The 23,802-nt window shown below is 41.3% G+C and overlaps 1 protein-coding gene across 2 annotated transcripts in view; it reads left to right on the top strand.

The window, feature by feature from the left end:
• The first annotated feature begins 1,083 nt into the window (after positions 1-1,083).
• Positions 1,084-23,802, top strand: part of g3bp2a (G3BP stress granule assembly factor 2a) — a 36,216-nt gene continuing 13,497 nt past the window's right edge. The window contains exons 1-4 of one of the 2 annotated variants that reach the window (XM_072256530.1): positions 1,084-1,294; positions 5,233-5,351; positions 20,829-20,910; positions 23,090-23,263. In XM_072256530.1, the coding sequence (XP_072112631.1) occupies positions 5,257-5,351; positions 20,829-20,910; positions 23,090-23,263 (351 nt within the window). In that variant the 5' untranslated portion in view covers positions 1,084-1,294; positions 5,233-5,256. The remainder of the gene's footprint in view (positions 1,295-5,232; positions 5,352-20,828; positions 20,911-23,089; positions 23,264-23,802) is intronic. The other variant, XM_072256531.1, reaches the window with a different exon arrangement.

Genomic DNA, 23,802 nt, shown 5'->3' with positions numbered 1-23,802 from the left:
CCACAGATTTAGGCAGGGAGATACAAATACACCTACCAGCTGACCTGTGCAGGCACAGATGCTTCCTGCAGGTTGAATCTCTGCGGACTGATGTTACATCTATAACAGTGACTGTGGGTTCAGGGAGAAGTTGGCCAGGCTTGGGTTTTTATTTCTTGGAATGAGGGGTATGGAAATGTTTAATTTATGACAGTCATCCTTAAGGTGAATGGTGACAGTCTCTTCCCCAATGTAGGAGGGTCCAAAACTAGGGGTACAACCTCTCTCTGTAGCCCTGTCCCTCCAGTTCTATTAACATCCCTGTAAATCTTCTCAGCACTCTAACCAGTTTAACCACATCTTTCCTACAACAACATGACCCAAAATTGTACATAATGCTCCAAATGTGTCTTCACCAATTACTTTTACAAGTGCGACATGATGTGCCAACTTCTTATCTTGGTGCCCTGATTGAAGGCTAGTATGCTAAATGTATGTTTTCACCACCCTGTCTACCTGTGATGCCACTTTCAATGATCTTTGCACTTGTACTCCTAGATTCTTCTTTTCCATTACATTCCCTCGTGCTCTACCATTCAAAGTATGTTCTACTAAGTGGTTGCTACCACATGAAGACCTGCGAAAATGTGGTCAGGTGGGTGTGTCTCTTGGCTTAGAAATGGAGTTGGAGGAAGTCCTGATGAAAAATTTCATCCTGGAACTTCGACAGACTTTTTCTCCTCACAGATGCTGAATTCCTGTTGAATTCCTCCAGCATCTTTGGTGTTACTATGCCTTGCCTAGTCCTGCTTCGCAGACTCAGTCATTGTGGGACATTTCCAAGGCACTATGGCCTCTGGCAAACACAAGAGATTCTGCAGATGCTGGAAATCCAGAGCAAAGCACACAAAATGCTGGAGGTACTCTGCAGATCAGGAAGCATCTATGGAAAGAATAAATAGGCGATGTTTCGGGTTTCTCCAGCATTTTGTGTGTACTGCCACTGATGATGGGCATTCGGTTCATTCATGGTCAATCAGCTGACGGGGTCAGGATTGGCTACGTCAGAGAGGCGATCTTCTGGGCATCCATGACACAGATCAGAGGAGTAAGTCGAGAAGTTCTACTACACGTAGATACCGTCCGTCGGGGATCATTTACAGCAGGTCTCCGGACCGGATAGACGGGGACTCCACGCACCCGGAACGTTTTTGCGAGGACACCAGTCGGACTCTTTTGGTGACGCACACGGCAACGGCGGCCTCCCGGTGTGGTTCTCGGTCAGTCAGTCGGTCGGTCGGATCGGATAGCGCAGGTACCTGAGGCCGGTGGTGGCGGAAATGATTTGGCCGCACCCAACGGGAGGGCCCGCTCCTCGCCCGCCGCAGCCTGAGACCCGGGCCCCGCGGTGCGTGGGTGTGGAGGGCCGGGGAGACGGTCAGGGGCCGGGGTCGGACTATGCCGCGATGTCCACCTCGACGGGAGGCGGGCTGGGTCTGGACGGTGCTGGGAACATGCGGTGATCGTAGGCGGTCTTCAGTCACAATGCTGGGCGGCCATGAGGCGGGAGCGTGGTCAGGCCAAGGCTTTACGCAGCTTAATCCCCTCCGTGTGCTTGGCCTAGCCCTGCGCACCGACTCGCCCCTGCGTGTAGCCCGACCAGCGGTGGAATGAGTAGCTAGTGGTTCGGCGGGAACTCCTCAGCACTGGCTCTCTCTCATTAGGGCGGCCTCTCCCTTGCGTGGAGTCCTGCAGAGAATAGACCCGCAGATACTTCCCCTTCCCAATGTGGGTCTCTTTCTTGGTCAGGGGGATTGGGGTGAACGGCAGGGAAGTATAAAGCATAACACACGAGGGTGATGGGGGGTCGGTGGTGGAGACGCGGCTGCAGCAGGGTTGGCTCTTTCTGTACTACAATTATTTGAATTCAGTGCTTACATTTATCTATAAAATCTTGAGGTGAATGCGTTAGGAAATAAAATTTGGTATTCTTAAATCATTGAAGCTTAGGAGAGATTTAATAAATCTTTTCCCAAATGTAGGGCTTTGTTTTTTTTATGAGAAATGTTTCTCATAATATGTAACAGAGAGAAGACTTGTAAATTGGTTAAACACATTGATTTGTGATCGGAATGTGATGTTTGAAAGAATAGTGGAAGCAGATTCAATAATGTTTGAAAACATACTGAATAATTTTGTGAAAACATAATCTTGCCCAACAGTGGGAAACCATATGGAGCAATTCTAGTTTATTCATTACATTTTTAAAATAATGTAATAAGTAGATTTTTATGGAATTGTTCCTGTGCCTGGTTTTGTAAACTACAGGTAGGCACATGTGCCTATTTATTTCTCCTTGGTTAGGACTTTAGTACTTGCTGTGCATTTCTTAGGAATGTTTCTTGGGCTGACAACTGCAGATGACAAGACTCATAAGGGAACAAGTGCTCATTTACCCAAATCCCACTGAATCCACTGGTAGGAAAGCAAATTAGCACCAATGTTCTCGGCACAGACCTTAATTACAGTCAGTTGCCTCTTGAGCATCCACAGACTCCTAAAGAGAGACTCTCTGTTCTAAGTTCTTTTTTAGTAAGAGTTTACCTGATGGACAGAGGAAAAGATTTGAGGTTATACTTGAAGCCTCTTTGGAAAAAATGCAACACTGCCATTCTTTTGGCCTATGACTGCATAAATTGATGAAAGACTCTTTGAGTTGGATATAAGAACTTCAAGTCCAGGCATCAAAAGCATACAGAAGCTTAGTGTAAAAGACATGGAGTGTGTGATTTGCCAAACCATCATGTTTCCCACCATCCTAAGTACCTGCACATCTGTCCCACTGTCTTTAGGTTCTACTTTAGCTTTATCTATCACCTCATAACACACAGAATTTGAATGGACAATTACCTATTGTGACCGTGCTGGCAAAGTTGCTATGTTTGAAGAGTGAGATCATCAATAGTTAGTTTGCTAGAAAAGTGAACTGATAATTCCAGTGTAAACTTTATTTCAGGCCGTATAATTAAAATGGTTTAAATCTTGTGTAGTGTGTATCAAACTAGATAACCTTTGAATTGGAAAATCAAAATCAGCTAGATTGGCAATATGTTACTGCTTGAAGGATTTTGGTTTACAGAAGACACCGACTCATCGTAGATTATATTCAGCAAGGGTGTGCCATCACTGAAACTTCCACCATTTCTCTGTCTGCAACACTGTACCTCTCCAATACGATTGCTAATAGTGGACGTAATCCATTGAACAATGGGAAACTGTTCAAATTACAGCATTTCCACTCCTGGATTAAGATTACCCCAATCCCATTGAGCTGCTGTATGCAAGTTATAGTTGAGTGTGTGCGCGCAAACTTGGAAGCCAAGCTTCAAACCAGTATCAATGATTGAAGTGTCTAAGAGAATGAGCCTTTCATTTAACATTTGCAGAACAAAATCCTGTATCAATTTTCCCTTTGCTGAACCGCACTGCCCTTCGACGCTAAAGATCTATGATGTGATCCTGTACAATTGGACTTTTTCCCAGTCTCAATCAAGATCAATTGATGTTTGCTGCCTTTAAGTTAAAGCAAACATTGATGAAAGTCACCCTTGCATCCAGGGCACAGCACAGTCTTTGGATGTCTGAGAAATGGGGTCTTTGTAGATCAAGGTCAGGTACAAAACTTGTAATCTATCAGGCAGCATTGATTTTTGCCATCCAATATGCTTTTAAGAGGTGGACTGACTACACCAGGCATCTTAAAAGGCCAAGGAAATACCATCAACAATGGTTCTATTAAATCTTCCAAATCCACTGGCCAGATAAATAGAACAAAGTTAGTGTCCTCTCCTGAACAATATTACACTTATTTGGCTCAGATGTACAGACCATGTTATTCATGTGCCTGACCCTGGACATACCCTAATCTATACTTTTTTTAGGTGACAGAAGAAATTGATCAAAACTTTCTTGGCAATGTATATCAAAGACAATGAATGATGGGAGTCACTGGCCATGAGTATTGCAAATGAGAAAGAGCATTTGGGATAACACTTTGAACCTTGAGTCCTTTTGTTTGGAGTGCAGAGAAGCGCACTGTAAATGCTACCATCTTCTTGCTCCCTTGTCATCCTAATACTTCAGATTAGATTTTCTTTAGATTAGATTATGAGGACACACAGTCCTCTTTTATTGTCCTTTAGTAATGCACGCATTAAGAAATGACACAATATTCCTCCGGTGTGATATTACAAAACACAGGACATACCAAGACTGAAAAAAACTAACAAAACCTCATAATTATAACATATAGTTACAACAGTGCAACAATACCATAACCTGATGAAGAACAGTCCACGGCACAGTAAGAGAGTTCAAAGTTTCTCGAAAGTCCCTCATCTCACATAGACAGGAGAGGGAAGAAAACTCTCCCTGCTATGCCTGACCACAGTCCGACCCTGAGTCGTCCGAAAACTTCGAGCCTGCGATCAGCCCTCCGACACCGAGTACCAAGCACCATCTCTATCCGAACGATTCGACCTCAGTCTCGGTCGCCAGCAGCAGGCAAAGCCGGGGATTTTGAGGCCTTCCCTCCAGAAGATTCTCGATCATGCAGTAACAATGGCAGTGAACTAGCAGTTCAGAAATTTCTCCAGATGTTCCTCTGTGCTTTCACGTCGGTCTTCATCAAATCAGAATTGTCCGTGGCCCCTATTTAACGGATACGATATCATTTTCACCGGAGAGCTGCGCACGAGTGGCACGCTGCTATCACCTCTTCCCGCCTCCTAATTTCAGTCCATCCACCTGTGTCTGTGGTTATCATATGAGCTTTCTCATCTCAGTGACCAAGGAACTGGAGTGGAAGCACTTCATTCTCAGCTCAAGGGACCACCAAAGAGAATTGTGCATGGATTTTCTTTCCATTTGTTGCAGCATTTTTCTAAATTGTTGTTGGGAGCTTTTGCAGTAGTTTCTGTTTACACTTTAAATACATATTAATGTATATTGAATTTGTTGGCTTCACAATTGGTTGCTTACAGTTGGGTCCACCCTTCAGTTTTTGTTTCACATTGCTAATAAATTTTGTTTAGAATAGAGATGGCTTCAGACTGGAACATCAGTGAGGGTGTGCTCTCTTTGTCTCTGTAATGGGTTTCAGGGCACATAGAATGGGGAAAATGAGGTAACCATGCTGATTTGTTGCACATTTACAGGAAAAGGAAGTAAACAATTAACACCTTTCTTCTTCAGTAAGCGTCATTGTGTACCAAAGAAATGGTGATGGAGAAGCCAAGTCCCCTGCTTGTCGGGCGGGAGTTTGTGAGGCAGTACTATACCTTGCTGAACAAGGCACCAGACTTCTTGCACAGGTATTTATTTTTAACTTATTCTTGTTATCTGAATTATTTCAAAAGATATTTGCCATAATGATGAATGCTACAGAGTCGAGACATATGTTTTAGCTCCATTATTTTCTCCTGTGGGGGAGGGGATCTTCTATTTCTATAGCAACTCTCACCATTTTTATAGCCTGAAATAAAAACTGAATGCTAAAAACATTCAGCAGTCAGGCAACATTTTTGGGAGAAACAAAGTTGGGTTTTCAGGTTTGAAATGAGAAAACAGGTATTATTAAATTGCAGAGAAGAGGCAGGGAAAGGTGGCAGAAAGGAGAGCATGTTTGCAATCTTGTGAGGCCATGATTGGCGTGGGAATAAATTGTAAATCTTAAAAGTTGCAGCTCCACTCATGTGAGTTAAAGGGAAGTTAGGATGATTATACAGAATCAGGTTTATTGTCACCAACATATGATGTGAAATTTGTTGAAGAAACCTAGGACATAGAAACATAGAAAACCTACCAGCACAATACAGGCCCTTCGGCCCACAAAGCTGTGCCGAACATGTCCTTACCTTAGAACTACCTAGGCTTACCCATAGCCCTTTATTTTTCTAAGCTCCATGTATCTATCCAGGAGTCTCTTAAAAGAACCTATTGTTTCCGCCTCCACACACTCGCCACCCTCTGCATTTAAAAAAAAAACAACTTACCCCTGACATCTCTGTACCTATTTGCACCTTAAAACTATGCCCTCTCGTGCTAGCCATTTCAGCCCTGGGAAAAAGCCTCTATCTAGCCACACGATCAATGCTTCTCATTGTGAGACAGCAAGACATAAAAATTAAAGTCGCAAAATTGCAAAAGAAGAGTAGCGAAGCAGTGTTCATTGGCCATTTAGAAATTTGAAGGTATAGAGATGAAGCTCTTCCTAAAATGTTGAGTGTGTGCCTCTAGGCTCCTGTATCACCTCCCTGATAGTACTGATTACGAGGGCATGTCCCAGATGGTGAGAATATGTTGTCTTCTTGGCACCACCTTTTGAAGATGTTCTTATGGGGAGGATGGAGCTTGAGTCTACAGGCCTGTGCAGACTCTTTTGACCATACACCTTAGTTGTGTTGCTGCCTGAGGCTTTAATCAAAATGCTGTCCACTGTTCATCAGTAGAAATTTGCAAGAATCTTTAGTAACATACTAAAACTCGCAGTGAAGTATAACTACTGGTGTGGCATCAGTGTGTCAAGCCCAGGACAGATCCTGTAAGATGTTAACACCCAGGAACTTGAAGCTGATCATACTTTCCACTGCTGATCCCTTAATGAGGATTGGTGTGTTCTCCCAAACCTCCCTTTCTGAAGTCCACAATCAATTCCTTGTGCTTGTTGACATTGAGTGACAATGTGTTGCAAATATTGCAGCAGCTCATGGTGAGCTGACGGAGAGAGGAAAACTCGAGGATGGGTGAGTTGCAACAGAAAAGGCCGGTTCTGAGACAGACAGACAGCAAGTGACTTAATTGAAGTTGGACACTTTGGTATCCTTGCCTCAAAAGAGAGAGTGCAAAAAAGATCCACCAGTCTGCTAGCTTGCTTCTTGGAAGGGATGTATGAGGAAAGAGTTTTCTAGAGTTTAGAAGAATGAGAAGTAATCTCTTTGAAACTTCTAAACAAAATCTTACAGGGCTTGGCAGGGAGGGTTCAGGAAGATATTGAGAAGTCATAGTCCCAGGGTAATGGGAGGGTAATTTGTGTTGAGATAGGAAGTTTCTTTACTCAAAGTTTGGTATCCTCTACTCTGGAAATCTGTAGAACTCAGCCATGTGTTAACTCCAAACAGAGGTCAATAAACTTTAGGATATTAAGGGAATGCATGGATGTTAGGATAATGTAGGAAAATGGAACTGCAATAGAAGATGAGCTGTGATTTTTGATGAAAGGCAAAGCAGGCTTGAGGGGCCAGGTGGTCTGCTCCTAAATCTTTTATCTTATCAGCATGGTTAATGAATAAGATCTGAAGATTTAGAAATGTGTTGCTTGTTGCATTATCTTAATATCAGCTGGTTGGACACTGTTAAACCTACTTTTATATTCAGCTGAGTGTTTAATAGAGTTGATACTAGCCTGAGAGATATCCATTTGCTTTGGCTAGTTTAGCTAGTTCAATGCCCACCTTTACTGGACCTGGGTGGTTTCGCAAATGTGGACTGGGAATGCTTATTCCAATAAGCACATACCTCATGCCCTGGGCACCTTTGGTATGAAAGTCATTTCTGTCTTGATAATTTTTGACTGTACCAGTGGCTTTTCCAAAATCTAAGTTAATTCATCAAGTAACTCTGTCAGTGCTGGTGTAAATGTGACAGCCATCTGTGTTTTGCTGTTAAGCTGCCTTGATTCTGTTAAGTGCAGTGTTGGAAGCTATTACTGGGAGCACTAATGAGGCTGATTTTCTGTGGGGGAAAAATAAGCCTCCTTGGGGCCGGTGAAATTTACATTCAGAAAGGCAGCTCTCTATACACGAAGTCTAAATAGGGTACAATCTTAAAGCATATAGGATGCACGGAATCCAATGCATATAATATCTGACCATGTTAGGGAGCTGGAACTGGGTGACCTTCAACTCATTTGGAAGGATGAGGAGGTGATAGATTGGAACTACAGAGAGATAGTCACCTATAAGTTGTAGGAGGCAGGTAGCTGGGTGACCGTCAGGGGAAGGAACGGGAATAGGCAGTTAGTGCAGAGTACCTCTGTGGCATTCCTCTCAATAACAAGTATACCGGTTTTGATTCTGTTGGGGAAAGCTGCAGAGACTGCGTCTGGCTCTGTGGCTCAAGGGAAGTAGGGAGAAGAGAGCGTTGGTGACAGGGAAACAGATGGGATATTGTGGCCATGATAGAGGCTCGGATGGCATATTGCCTCCCAAGTGCCAGGGTCAGGGATGTTTCTGATCAGATCAGCGGCATTCTTATGAGGTATGGTGAACAGCCAGAAGTCATGGTACGTATTACTAATGACATTGGTGGGAAAATGGATGAGGTCCTGAAGAGAGAAATACAGGGAGCTGAATAACAGGACCTCAAGGGTAGTAATTTCTGGATTGCTGTTTGTGCCATGCATCAGTAAGAGTAAGAATAGGGTGATTTGGCAAATGAACTTGTGGCTGAAGAATTGGTGTAGGTGGGTAGTGTTTCAGATTTTTAGGTCATTAGGATCTCCTCAGAGAAAGGTATGACCTGTACAAATGGAAACACGAGGAATTCTGCAGATGCTGGAAATTCAAGCAACACACATAAAAATTGCTGGTGAACGCAGCAGGTCAGGCAGCATCTCTAGGAAGAAGTACAGTCAACGTTTCGTCAGGACTAACTGAAAGAAGAGCTAGTAAGAGATTTTCTTACTAGCTCTTCTTTCAGTTAGTCCTGAGGAAGGGTCTCAGCCGGAAACGTCGACTGTACCTCTTCCTAGAGATGCTGCCTGGCCTGCTGTGTTCACCAGCAACTTTTATGTGTGTTACCTGTACAAATGGGATGGTTTGTACCTGAGCTTAAGGAGGGCCAATATCTTTGTGTAATTGTTTGCTAGAGCTGTTGGGGAAGGTTAGAAATGGTTTGACAGGAGTATGGGAACAAGAGTGACAGGTCAGGAGATGGGCCAGTTGTGTAACAGTGGGTGCAGCATGTGGAAAGACTGAGAGGAAGGATTGGCAGTGGATAGAGCAAAATTGCGGTCAGTGGGATAGGTTGAAGTGTTTATTTTAGTTCAAGAAGTACCAAGAGCAAAGGTGATGAACTTAGCATGGATCATTTCAAAGAACTATGATGTTGTGGCCATTAGGTACTTGGCTGTCACAAGGGCAGGAATGGCTACTTGATGTTCTGAGGTTTAGATGTTTCAAGTAGAGATTAGAGGTGCAGGAGTGGTATTCCAAATCAGAAGGGGGAGTTGTTGTGGAGGGATTGTCTACTGAGTCAGTGTGGGTGCAAGGGAGCATTCACTCTATTGGGAGTATTCTATAGACACCTCCTCCCCAATAGAAACAGAAACACTGAGGAGGTAGTTTTGGAAAGGTGCAAAAGTAGCGGTTTTTGTTTTGACTTCAACTTCCCAAATATTGATTGGCACCTCAGCGCAAAAGCTTTAGATGGAGTGGAATTAGGTGTGAGCTACGCCATAGTTGTCATTGAGTTCTTCAAGACCAGTGTGGATGAGTGTGTGCCTTTGAGATCATACTGGACATCCCAAATCAAAAGCCATTGATGAACCAGAGTTCAATGGTCTATTAAGGGCTAGATCTGTAGACCTAGGACTATATATGGTGATCCAGAGCTATATAAGAAGTCCAGGTACCACCTACAGAAGGCTATTTCAAGGGCTATTAAACAACAATTCTTAGAAACGGAATCAGCACGTCAGCTCTGGCACAGTTTGCGGGCCATTGCATACTTCCTATAAAGCGAAACATAACAACGTGAATGGCTGTGATACTTCACTCCAGTTGATCTTAACATCTTTTATGCACACTTTGAAAGAGGGAATAAAACTACACCTGTACAGCATCTGGTGACCCTGTGACCTTTGTCTTGAAGGCTGACTTCAGAACATCTTTCTAGAGGGTGAACCCTCGCGAAGTGTCAGGTCCTGATGGTGTACCAGGTACGGCTCTGAAAACCTGTGCCAATCAAATAGCGGGAGTGTTCAAGGACACACACATTCAACCTCTCACTATTGCTATCAGAGATTCCCACCTGTTTCAAAATCAAACCAGTGCCAAAATAGAGCAACTATCACCCAGTCGTACTCTCATCTACTATGATCAAGTGCTTTGAAAGGTTGATCATAGCTAAAATCAACTGCCTGAGCAAGGACCCACTGCAATTTGCCTATCACCAAAATAGTAAGGCTGCTGTTTATTGATTACAGCTCAGTATGTAATGCAGTCATGCCCCCAGTTCTAATCAACAAACTCCAAAACTTAGGCCTCTGTGCCACCATCTGCAACTGGATCCTTGACTTGCTAACCAGGAGATCAGTCTGTGGATGGAAATAACATCTCCTTGCCGACAGTCAACACTGGCGCACCTATAGGATGCGTGGTTAGCCCACTACTCTGCTCTCTCTGCACCCACAATAGTGTGGCTAGACGCAATTCAAATGCCATCTATAAATTTGCCCAAGGACCCAACTATATTGTTGGCAGAATTTCAGATGGTCACAGAGAGGGTCACAAGAATGAGATCGATCAGCTGGTTGAGTGGTCTGCAGCAACAACCTAACATCAGTAAGTCCAGAAAATGAATTGTGGACTTCAGGAAGGGGAAGTAAAAGGAACACACACCAGTCCTCATTGAGCTATCAGCAGTGGAAAGGGTGAGCATTTTCAAACCTGTTTTTCAGCATTTCTGAGGATCTATCCTGGGATCCAACATATTGCTGTAATTATGAGTAAGGCACAACAGTAGCTATATTTCATTAGGTGTTTGGGAAGAATCGGTATGTCACCGCAGACGCTCGCCAATTTCTACAGGTGTACAGTGGAAAATATTCTAACTACTTGCATCATCATCTGGTATGAAAGGTCTACTGCACAGTATCGGAAAAAGCTGCAGAAAATTATAAACTCAGCCCGCTCCATCATGGACACCAGACTCTCCAGTATCAAGGACATCCTCAAAGGACGATACCTCAAAAAGGCAGCGTCCATCATTGAGGACACCTTATCACCCAAGCTATGCTCTCTTCTCATTGCTACCATCAAGGAGAAGGTACAGGAGCCTGAAGACACACTCGTTCCAGGAACAGCTTCTTCCCATCAGCCATCAGATTTCTGAATGGACAATGTACACTGTCACTATTTTGGTTGCTCTCTTTTTGCACTAATTTAATTACATACATACAGTATATGTGTATGTTTTAATATAATTATTGTGATTTATAATTTTTATTGTGTATTGTACTGCTACTACAAAACAAATTTCACTATGTATGCCAGTGATATTAAACCTGATTCTAATTCTCGAAGTATTTTATTGGGGCAGGGCTAATTATGATGATATTGGGTAGGAACTTGGGAGTCTAAATTGAGAACAGATGTACTTGGGGAAATGCCTAATGGATATGTGTAGGTTATTTAGGGAGTACTTGCATGAGGTTCTGGATAGGTTTGACCCATTGAGGCAGGGAGAAGGTGATAGGGTGAAGGAGCCATGGTTAACGAGATGTCAGATATCTAGTCAAGCAGAAGAAAGAAGCATCCTTAAGGTTTAGGAAGCAAGGGTTAGTTACAGGGTAGCCAAGAAGGGGGTTTTAGAATGGGGAATGAGAAGGCCTTGGCAATTTAGATTAATGAAAACCCCAAGGCATTCTACACATATGAAAAACAGGAGGATGCTAGAGTGAGGGTGGGACCAATCAGAGATAGAATGAGCATGTACCTGGAGTCAGAAGAGCTGGGGAGGTCCTTAATGACTTATTTTGCTTCAGTCTTGATGTTGAGATGTTTGATGTCTGTCAAAGTCAGTCAAGACTTTGTGTGTAAACATGTCAATATTAAGAAAAATGATGTGCTGGAATCATTGAAAAACATTAAGATAGATAAATCTCCCGTGGCTGGACAGGATACTCCAAATTACTACAGTGAGGGAAGATACTGCTGTGCCTTTGGCGATGATCTTCGAATCCTCTTTGGCCATGGGAGTGGTACCGGAAGATTTGGTGACAAGTGTTACTCCTTTGTGCAAGGAAGGGAAAAGGGATAACGTAGGGATTTGTAGACAGCTGTGTTTTATGTCAGTAGTGGGCAAATTATTGGAGAGAACTCTTCAAGGCAGAATTTGAGCATTTGGAGGAAGATGGTCTGATATGGGATAGTCAGCATGGTTTTATGAAGGGCAGGCCATGGCTTATGAGCCTGATTGAATTCTTTGGTGAAGTGAAAAAACAAATTGAAGGTAAGGCAGTGGATTTTAGTTAAGCATTTGACAAGGTTCCCCATGGTAGGTTTATTCTAGAAGTCAGGAGGCATGAGATCCAGGGAAGCCTAGCTGCAAGGATTCAGGTTTGTTCTGGGGCCTTTGCTCTTTGTGTTTTTTATAAATGTCCTGGATGAGGAAGTGGAAGAATGCAAGACACACAGAAGGTAGTTAGGGAATTACATGTTATGCTGACATCCTTTAGACAGGGGATTGAGTTCGAGAGCCACAAGGTAATGTTGCAGGTCTATAACTTACTGGTTAGACAACACATGGCAGTTCTGGTCACCTCATTGAAGGAAGGATGTGAAAGCTTTAGGAATGAAGCTGGTTTGGTGCAATAATTTATAACTTAGTCATGATAAGGGACAAAGATAAATTATGGGTAAGGATTTAAAATTGGGGCAAGACTAATATTAGTATTATCAAGATTTGATTTAATAACAGCAGGCTTGAACTTGAATGTACATCGTGAAGCCATGGGGAATATATTTAAAGGGTTCAGGGCTGACGTGCTTTCACAGAACGGGACTATCAAATCTAGAGCCTCTAATGGACATGTTAATAGGATCACTTCTGAGGGACATTGTCTCTTGCTTTGAAAAGGCATAGATTTGTTAAAGGAGAAAGCAAAAATGCAGAGGCTGGAAACTAAATGAGAACTGTTGGAAGAACTCGGCCAGTCAAATAGATCTGTTCTGATGTGATGTCCCTCACCCAAAACAATAACCGGTTCCTCTTTCCACAGATCTTTGATTGGCTGAGTCTTCCAGCATTTTTCTTTTGATTATGTTAGAAGGAGGTGGTGTGTGACTAAGTTGAGGAAGTAACTAGAATAGATGAAGGGTTTCAGTTTTTAGTAATCTACATGGACACTTAGGACGGTTGTTGATAAGACTGTGTATAGCAAGCTTCTCTTGAAAAGATCAGTCCCACAGAAATCCTAGCAAGAATGAGAAATTGGACACAAATTGCCTCAGTGGCTAGAATCAAGGGCTAGCTTTTGATGAACATACATGTCACTGCAAAACTACTACCGATGGGTTCCATAAGGCTCAATGCTCAATATTTAGCTTTTTATAAGAATGATTCAGAGAGATTTTTTTTTGGGGGGGGGAATGGTAAAGAAGTTTGAAGATAACAATAGATTTGACTCTGTTTGATAGTGAGAAAGAAATGTTTAGACTGCAGGAATGTCTAGGTGGCCTAATCAATTAGGAAATGGCATTTGGAAATTAATCCCAAGTGAATTTGGGATTACATAGCAAGTAAATGTAGAATAAAATTGGAGAATATTGAGTGATTTATAGAGGATCGAAGGAGTTTTGGAATGTATTCCCACTGATGCTTAAATGTGTTCAAATGCTTTTCTATAATAGCTGAAGTGCAGAGTACAGCCAATCCCTGCATTACATCATTTTGGATAATGGAAATTTGCCCTTGTAGAATTCACAGATTACTATCAAAGAGTCTGAGATGCAGAGTAAAAGTCTGTTCTTCTGGAATTTACGAGGGAAAAACCTTTATGTGTAATGCAGCAGTTTACTGTGTTTGTAATTATCAGATACGTAGGTCCTATTAGAATCATAGAGAATCACAGCACAACCAGAGGCCATTTCACCTTTCATTCCTATGCTGGATGCTTGAAAGAAATTCCATTGCTCTTTCTCTACAATCTTTTGGTTTACTTCTCCAATTCGCCGTCTGAATGTCACTTAGGGACTGTTCCCATCTTCCAGGCAATATAGAACAGTTTACTGCAAAAAAAACACAATATTTTTCTAGAGAAGAAATGTCCATTTATGAGTTTTATGTGTATTAATAGTTCTTCAACTATTTAATTGCCTTGTGATTCTATTGCTAAGGTGTCATTGACTCATATTTTCTGAAAGGCATTGTATGTGGACAGTGTTTGAATGTTATAAATTGTTTGAGAACTTTGCCGGAATACAGAATGCTTAATGTATCATGCTTCCGTTTATGAGGTAGTGAAGTCAAGCAAGATGTATTGTCATCAGTCTGTCCATTTGACAGCACTTTATTTGAGTAATAGTGGTTGGAAGCTACAGGTTTCCAGGACTTTGAGTCTTGATTGAATGCCAAATTAATTTGGTATTTAATGTCCATGTAGGCTAGACTCTTTCTGAAGTGCAACAGGTGCCTTTGTTGATCAGTAACACAAGAAGCTGGAGAAACTAAGCAGGTTAGGCAGCATTTATGGAGGGGATTTAGAAAATTTATGTTTCTGGTCAAAATTCTTCATCAGAGCAGCTTTTTGCATTGGTCTACATTTCCAGCATCTGCAGCGTCCTGTGTCTCCTTTGTTGTTCAGCTCCTGTTTGCTAATGGACTTAGCCTTTGTGCTTTCTCTTCTTTTCCATTTATATTGTGACATTGACCCAGTTTAAAATCTCTCTCTCTCTTAACATTTGGTGTGTGGATAAATTTGACGTGCAGAAACTCGATGTGTCTGAGTGTAAATGAGATCACAGATACATAGTTTGTGAGAGTCTATTATTCTCTTCATCCATGAGGATTTATTTGAGGTTGAATTATTGTGTAGTTCCTTGGTGTAAATCAACTGGAAAAATTATTGTGACTGAATTAGGCCTTTCCTGATTGAGCAAAATTGAGATGCAAAAGCAATTTTGCCAGGATATTTGGGGGGTGGGGAGGAAGGAAGGTTGTTAACTCAATAGCTCCAACTTTTCATAGTGTATATTTCATGGACAAAATATAATGACAAGATTATACTTCGAGCTTACCAAAGAGAGTGCAGTAGTTCTGAAAATTGCAATCCTATCTTCCTTCTGAATTTATTGATCGAAGCTATCCTAACAATTAATGTTACTGACTTTTGGAGTCTTGTGTAGCAATTGCTTTCACAATAATGGAGTATTTAAAAGAGTAAGTGTACTGCTGTAGTTGCGATACCTTTGCAACAAATTACGTCTATTGTCCTGTAATGTTTCCATGACCTCAGCGGTAGTATTGTTGAGCATAAATTTTCTAGTCATTCTCCATAGTTGCTCTCATTTGAGTATTCCATAGTGATAAACTAGAATGTCTGCATTAAAATGTAATTTGTAACAGTGTTGAGCTGAGCAACATCAACTCTGTCCATTTTCAGTAATGCCGCTCAGATAACACAGATTGGAATGTACTCCTTCAAAGAAAACCATTGTTTTGTACCACAAGCAAAAGCTTTAATGTTACTCTCATTTTTTTTTATTTGTGATTATCAGTTAATGTTTGCCAAGACTGTCTCTGCTGTGCCAATATTAATTCTACTCCAGTACCTGGTTGGTTAATTCTGTGCTGCCCTTGTTATTCGGCATATATTGCAATACATGTTAGACAAGTTGCACATTATAACCTCATTTTTTTTTTGTGTTTTCAAGTGCGTTGTTCTGGCAGGAGTCATGTAACTTTAATGAACTTAGTGCTTCTATCCCTTGAATAAATATCCAACATTCTTTTCAGCAGCATACAAACAGAAGCTCCTTGTAGCTACAAATTTTAATTGATTTTAAATGCCTTCAGAAACTACTCCTACAACATAGATCATCCCTGAGTTGGGAATGCCCAACTTGCAGATGTTTATTTCCTATGAATGGCAGAGCTAGTTTCCTCACCACTCTTAATAATTTCTTTTATCAGTCGTTATGCTTTTGATGCCACTTACTACAATATTGTGGGGGTATGGTCACCGTACCCAGTCAGTTGTGTGTAGTTTCTGTCTTGTGGACAAAATCAACTTCTAGGTACTTCTAAAAACAGAACCATTTGTTACCCGAGAAGCCTGTAATCAGACATGATTGTAGCTTATCCTTGAATTTTTCATTGTATGAACTACTTGTCATTTGTTGATAGTGATATCCTTTTCATTAACTTCCAATACTGTTTGTTCCTCTTTGTGCAAGTTCATGCCCTGATTAAATAGCATGAGCTGTTGTCCTTTTCCACTCTTACCTGCTTCGTGTTTATCCGCAGAAGTTTTCCAGAGCAAACCATTTTAACTCCTCTGCCTTTGTTTCTCTTCAGTTGAAATATTACATTGTGCTACATTCTAGTTTTAGCTGGCTTCCCCATTTTATGCCATCCATGAGATCAGCCATAACTATGCTGTTGGGGATTCTAAGAAAAGGTGGGCTTTGGATATGGAGGTTGCACAGAGAAGTGGTGCTCAGTTAAAAGATCAGCGTTACCTCATTCAGTGCTGAAGCAGATTAGAAGGGCCAAGTAGCCTGTCCTGTGTATCCTTCAATCTTTCTGAAATCAAGCTCTTTTTCCTGACAATGTATCCTAGTCTTATAATCTTTAAGAACTCATTGCTGTTCCATTTCTGACAACTTGTAGAATACCATTTACAGATGTGCTTCCACTTTATTGATTTCCCCCAAGCTTTAAGATTTCCTCTTGAATCTCTGTTTCTGATGTTGAGGGATGCTGATATCTCCCTACGTGTCTGTCAGATTTTGTTTTGAGGTACTCCTTTGAAGCACCTTGGGCATTGAGTTGTTAAGAGGCCAGGTTGTGCAGAAGAGTATAAAAACAAAATTGTGTAAACACAGCAGGATCATTGGGGAGAGAAACAGTCGACATTTTGGACCATCTTGACCACCTTTCATTAAATGAGGAAGTGAGAAAGTGTTTTATCACTTGCATTTCTGTTGAAGGGTCCTTAGCCTAAAATGTTGACTCTGCTTCTCATTGCTGCTTGATATATTGAATGCTTCCAACACTTCATGTGTTTTTTAGTTTTGGATTTCCTGCTTGAAGTTTTTTGCTGCTTGTTCAGAAGAGGTGATCTGTTCAAGCACTAAGCCAGTTGCTATCAGTGGTACTCTACACCAGTAACGATATCAACACTGACATAAACAGTTGGAATGAAGCATTGTATCATAGATATATCTCATTGAGTATACAGTGTAAAACGAGGCTCTTTGGCTTACCATATCTATGCTGACAAAGTCCCATTTATTTGCATTGGTTGTATAGACTCCTGTGGCTTGGCAATTTAAATGTTCATTGAGATGATTAAATTTGCCCTTCGCAGGCAGTGCATTCCGGAATGCAACCAGCCTCTGTGAAAATGTTCTTTTTCAGATTCTCCTGTAAACATCTTATTCCTCACCTAAAGCTATTTAGTCCTGTCATGAGGAAAAGTTTCTTAGTATCTACCCTATCTTTGCTGCAAGGAACAGAAAGTGAATCTATCCAGTCTCTTATAACTGAAGCATTCCATCCCAGACAACGTCTCCTCTGCACGCCCTTCTTGTGGTGTGGCAACCAGAACTGCACATAATATTCCAGCTGTGGCCTAACCGGTGTATTACAATGTTGTACCATGATCTCCCTGTACTTGTATTCTAAGTCCTGTCTAGTGAGGGCAAATATACTATCTTCACACCTATCTTAACTATGCTGTCATGTTCACGGATCATTGCACTTTTCCACCAAGTCTTTGTTCTTTGATATTCCCTAAGGCCCTACTATTATTGGTAAATGTCCATTCTTATTAGACCTTTCCTCACAATTTATATCACCTATGCTTACCAGAACTAAATTCCATCAACCATTGCTCTACCTAATTTATCACCAGATCAGTATTATACTTCACTCTAAGAGTGCCCTCTTCACTATCAACAGGACCACCAATTTTCATGTCATTTGCAAGTGTATATATAAGTTGATGTATATGATAAAAATTTGGAGTTCCATCACTGACTCCTTGAAATACATTGGTTAAAGCCTTCCAATCACAAAAACAGCACTTCATCATCATGCTCTTTGTCACCAAGCCAATTTTTGACCCATTTTGCCAACTTGCCTCAGCTTCCAAGAGTTGTAACTTTTTAGATCAGCCATCCACATGGACCTTGTCAAAACCCCAGCTGAAGCCTGTGTAAACCATATCACCACATATGAATATATTTAGTTACCTCTCCAAAAAAAGATCAAATTTTTATATATATATATATATATATATATACACACACATTTTATATAATGACTTTTTCACAGGCTGTATCTGCCTTTGAGCCCACTAAGATGCCTAATACTTTAAACCTTAATGTGTTCAATATCCAAACTGAAATTTCCAACTACTGTTTAAATGCAGTTGAAAATTATTTAGACCTTAACCACATCCTCTGGCTTCATGCATGTATTTCTCCTCTCATCCATGGTGCATTCTATTCTATTCTATTCCTGGTTACCCTTTTGCTTTTGATGCAGTTATAAAGTACCATGGAGTTTTTCTTAATTGTGGTATTGCTTTGTCCCTTTTTGCTCTCATGTTTGTTTAAGCACCCCTCACCCTCTCCGTACTTCTGAAATAGCTCTCCCTTTCTTTTAGTGTTAAATCTCTCGTATGATTCCTTTTCCTTCTCTTACCATGAACAAGCACTCTAAAAATTTTATACAGATATGAATGAAGCATTTCGTTGGACTTGTATTTGGGCCAAGGCAACCAGTGCAGAGTTTAGCTGAAGGGTTGCATCTGATTTAGTGCCAGAAAGATAAACGATATCAAAAATATATGTCAAAACCAGTATGGTATTGGTTTGTTATAGTCACATGTACCAAGATTCAGTGAAAAGCTTGTTTGTACTGTTCATACTGATCAATCATTCTGCAGTGCCTTGAGGTAGAAGAAGGTAAAACAATGCATAATTGGTGTAAAAGCTATGCAGAAAGTACAGTGCAGGTAAACCAAGTGCATGATCATAACAAAGTGGTTTGTGAAGTCAGGAGTGCATCATATTGTACAAGAGGTCTGTTTTTAGAAACAGAAAATCTGCAGCACAATACAGGCCTTTCGGCCCACAAAGCTGTGCCGAACATGTCCCTACCTTAGAACTACCTAGGCTTTACCCATAGTCCCCTATTTTTCTAGGCTCCATGTAGCCATCCAGGAGTCTCTTTAAAGACCCTATCGTTTCCGCCTCCACTGGCAGCCCATTCCACGCACTCACCACTCTCTGCGTAAGAAAACTTGCCCCTGAAATCTCCCCTGTACCTACTTCCAAACACCTTAAAACCTCTCGTGCTAGCCAGTTCAGCCCTGGGGAAAAGCCTCTGACTATCCACACAATCAATGCCTCTCATTATCTTGTACATCTCTATCAGGTCACCTCTTATCCTCTGTCGCTCCAAGGAGAAAAGGCTGAGTTCATTCAACCTATTCTCATAAGGCATGCTCCCCAATCCAGGCAACAATTTGAAAACTTGGATAGAAGCTGTCCTTGAGCCTGGTGATACATGTTTTTGTATCTCCTGCTGGATGGGAAACAGGAGAATAGAAAATATCTGGTGTGGGTGCGATCTTCAATTATTTCGATGACTGTTTTACTGAGACAGTGAGATGTTTAGACAGAGTCCATAGAGGGGTGGCTGATTTCCATGATGCAAACACTGCTCAGCACAGTTCTCTGCAGTTCCTTGTGTTTACATGCATGGCAGTTGCCATACCAAGCAATTATGCCTCTGGATAGAATGTTTTCTAAGGTGCATTAATTAAAAATTAAGGATCGATGGAGACATGCCAAATTTCATTAGCCTGCTGAGGAAGTAGAGGTATTGGTGAGCTTTTTTGGTCATGACATCAGTATTATTGAACCAAGACAGGTTATTGCTGATGTTCACTCCTTGGAACTTGAAGCTCTCAACTTCAACACTGTGGATGTAGACAGGAGTATATGCACCCCCAGCCCCCTTCCTGAAGTCAATAATTAGCTCTTTTGTTTTGCTGACATTGAGGGAAATATTTTTGTTGTGATGCTCTCTATCTCTTTCCTGTACTTCAACTTGCTGTCATTTGAGATATGGCCCACTATGGTTATAACATCTGTAAACTTATAGATGAAGTTAGAGCAGGATCTGGCTATGCAGTCGTGTGTACAGGGTGTAGGGCAGGCTGCAACCTTATGGAGCACTAGAATAATCATGGCAGAGGGATTGTTGCCTATCCTTACTGATTGCTGTCAGTTGGTTATGAAGTCAAAGAGCCCGTGATTTGCAATTGTGACTGGCATCAATGTTAATGTGGAGAAAAAAAAATGCTGGAAGTGTTCATGCTTCTGTTTCCATAGATGCTGTTATAGGTTTTCAGCATTTTATTTTATCTCAGACTTGCAGCATCTGCACTACATTGAAAGTTTTATTAAACTAGTGAGTTTTAAGGAGGAGAGCAGGTCCCTGTAGAGTTCCAAGATGGAATCCCTGGTAGTGGATGTAAACTAGTCAGATGCAAACTAGTCATTTTATATATAATGTAACATCATTGAAGATTGAGCAAGAGGGACTAGCCATAATCTTATTCCATATAATTGTATATTAGAGTGGATGCAATCCAGCAAGCAACAGGAAGATTTAAGTGCTATTTGATTGGAAATTAATTGCATAAAACCTTGAAACCTGGTTGTGCCAAATTGTACTTCAGTTCCTTGCATTAAGTTCCATAATTTTCTTTGAAAATGTATCTTAAATTTGTTCCCTGAAGGTTTGCTTACTTCCAATCATTTTTCTTGCAGGTTTTATGGTAGGACCTCCTCTTATGTTCATGGTGGTTTGGATGGCAGTGGAAAACCCACAGAAGCAGTTTATGGCCAGGCTGTAAGTATTTGTACTTTTTGGAAGTATTATTATTAAAATTAACATATAATTGTGATAGTTGATGTGCTGATGCAAAACTCTCGTGCACTGAGCACATTTTCTTTCAGTTTCGTTGTGGTGTGAATTGGTCTTGTATCACATCAGGAGATGCCTTTGTAAATGTTAAAAGGAATTACTAAATATTTTGATTAATCATTCATGTGGAACCCCAAGTTTACCTGAACCTCCAATGTCTCTGAATTTTCACCATCTATAATGTCAGGTTCTGCTATATCTAAATCCAAAGTGTACGTCTGTCAATGTCTATTGGAAGTCCATTTGCCCCAGTTTCCCCCTTTTATTAGAGATTTCTGAAATTTGCTTATGTCTATACTGATTGCAGTGATGTCCATCATTATGAAAGCAAACTTGGACTGACTTTTCCATCAAGATTATTTATTGTCATTCTTCAATACACGAGTGTAAAGGAGATTGAAAAGATTGTTATTCCTAATCTGATGCAGTATAAAAAGCACAAGTATAAAATGAGACACAATGCTCGAGTAAACTGAGTGTGGCCATAGGTGGACTGATTGTATGTTCATAAAGTGATGCTAGGCACAGGAGTATCTGAACATTAGGAGACTGACAGGAAATGATAAAGTGACAAAGTGACTCTTGGCAAGAGGAGCTCTTAAGCAGCATCAGGGCATATGGAAACACAGGACAGTCACTGTGGTGTAGGTATGAGGTTTAGAGTGTAAGCAAAAAGTGGTAGTGCATCTAAAATGTTGACTGGGTTCAGGTGCAGTAGAGACTGTTGGGGTATATAGTGACATTCTAATCCCCTTCTGTTAAAAGCATGATAGAATGTGTTAAGCTTAGTGGGAAGGGATGTGCTATTGTTGGCGATGCTGCCCAACTTCATTTTGTAGCCCATTAAGCATGTAAGCACTGTCACAACTATGGCTGGTTTGGGACTTGAGTTTGGACTGGTATTGTTTCTTGACATTTCTAATAGCTTTACAGAGATTGTATCTAGATTTCTTTTAAAGGTTGGGTTCACCTGATTTGAATGCTGCAGATCTGGACTTCAGGGAGTGGATCTCCCATATAAACCATAGTTTTCAGTTTGGGAACACCCAGATTGTCCTCAACACGCATGCTGATAAAGTCTGTGACGGTGGTGACATGCTTATCTAGGCTGGCAGCTGGGTCTTCGAACATTGAACATGGGCCAGTCTACTGACTCAAATCAGTCACATAGGAGCTTATCTATTAACTCAGACCAGCACAACTTTGTGTACTGGATCTTCGGCTTTCTTCCATTTGTATGTAGAGAGGAGTAGCGGTCTGATTTGCCAAGTGTAGACTCGGGGGTGGGCGACTTGGTACGCATCTTTGGTAATGGTCAGGAGGGTTAGGGCCCATAATGAGACAGAAGACATGCTGGTAGTATTTTGGTAATGTATTCCTGAAGTTGGCCTGGTTGAAGTCAATGGCAATGGTGAAGAGGGCCTCAAGGTATAAATAGTTAGCTTCTCTTTTTTTATACACCTGTTAGTGATTTTTTTTTTTTGCTTTACTTATAAACAAATTTGTCTGGTTTACTTTAAGTAGTATCTATTGAACTCAAACCCAAGCTAAGGTCTTAGTTCTTCTCCCTTTTGAAGTATTTGCATTTCAATCCCTTCTGGATAATTGCTAAGGTACTTTTTAGCTAACTAAACCTGGTTTATTATTCTCACTCAAACTTTAGCTGCAAGTTTGGTTTTAGGATATGTTGTTTGCAGAAATTCCTGAGAACATCGAAACACTTTGCTACCTTTCTACTCCATGAAATAGTTGCTCGCTCTCATTTATGTGGTTAAAATCCAGTATTAAAACCGCACAGTCTTGGTGCACTTGTCCATTTCCTGCTCTTGTATTCTCTCACCTCACAGCTGTGACCAGAGCTTCAAAGCACACTTCCCAATCTTCTAAATCCTTTTCAATTTAGTAATTTACTGCATCAGCAGACAAGCCAGTTAATGCATTTGTTCTGTTTTTTGCAATGCTCATGTACATTCCTATAAAGCTTCAGAATTTGCTATTAACTTTTCATTTACTAAATTTTATCTTGCGAATTTAAGCAAATCAACTGCATTTCCACATCAGGTTCATTGTTCATCATAAGCTGTGCTTGCTTGCTTTCTTGCAGGAAATCCACAAGAAGGTTATGTCCCTTCAGTTCAGTGACTGCCATACCAAGATTCGCCATGTGGATGCACATGCCACCCTTGGTGATGGTGTGGTTGTGCAGGTGATGGGGGAGCTGTCAAACAATGGTCAACCAATGAGGAAGTTCATGCAGACATTTGTCCTGGCACCAGAGGTATGCAGTATTTCAAAATGTCGCTGGCAATCGTCTTGTTGCATTGCAATCAAGGTTGATGTAGCCCTCAGTCTGTTGCAACCATTGGGGCCCTCTGTTGGTTGGAGTTGACCATGGATATCGCATCCTAGCTGTCTACATGATGCGCAAGCCAAGGCAGTATGATATGGAGAGCAAGCTGTTGCCCTTGTAGCAGGCCCGCCCTCTCTACACAGCTGATGAATCCAAAGGAATGGCAGAGTCCGGTACCATTGGAGTTGCAGAAGTTGCCAGTCAGTGATGAACTCAACATAGGGACTGCCTTAGGGACTCCAGCTCCGTATTTTTCTCCTGAAGCCTTTCCATTTAGTGGGTATAGCTGCAAGGCACTAGAGGTTTGAAATCAGAGTTTTACTTCTACATGAGCTGCCAGTCATGGCTGACAAGTTCCATCTGCCAGAAGTGACTGGTTTTAATGCGGCAGTAATCTGCCTTTGCCCCTTCTCCTGTCAGTAGAAATGGTTCTGTTGGGCTTAGTAGCTAAGCCACATATGAAGGCC

This window comes from Mobula birostris, chromosome 4, assembly GCF_030028105.1.
Source record: "Mobula birostris isolate sMobBir1 chromosome 4, sMobBir1.hap1, whole genome shotgun sequence".
Lineage (NCBI taxonomy): Eukaryota > Metazoa > Chordata > Chondrichthyes > Myliobatiformes > Myliobatidae > Mobula > Mobula birostris.
The sequence above is the reverse complement of the archived record's forward strand: the minus strand, read 5'-3'. Positions and strand labels throughout refer to the sequence as shown.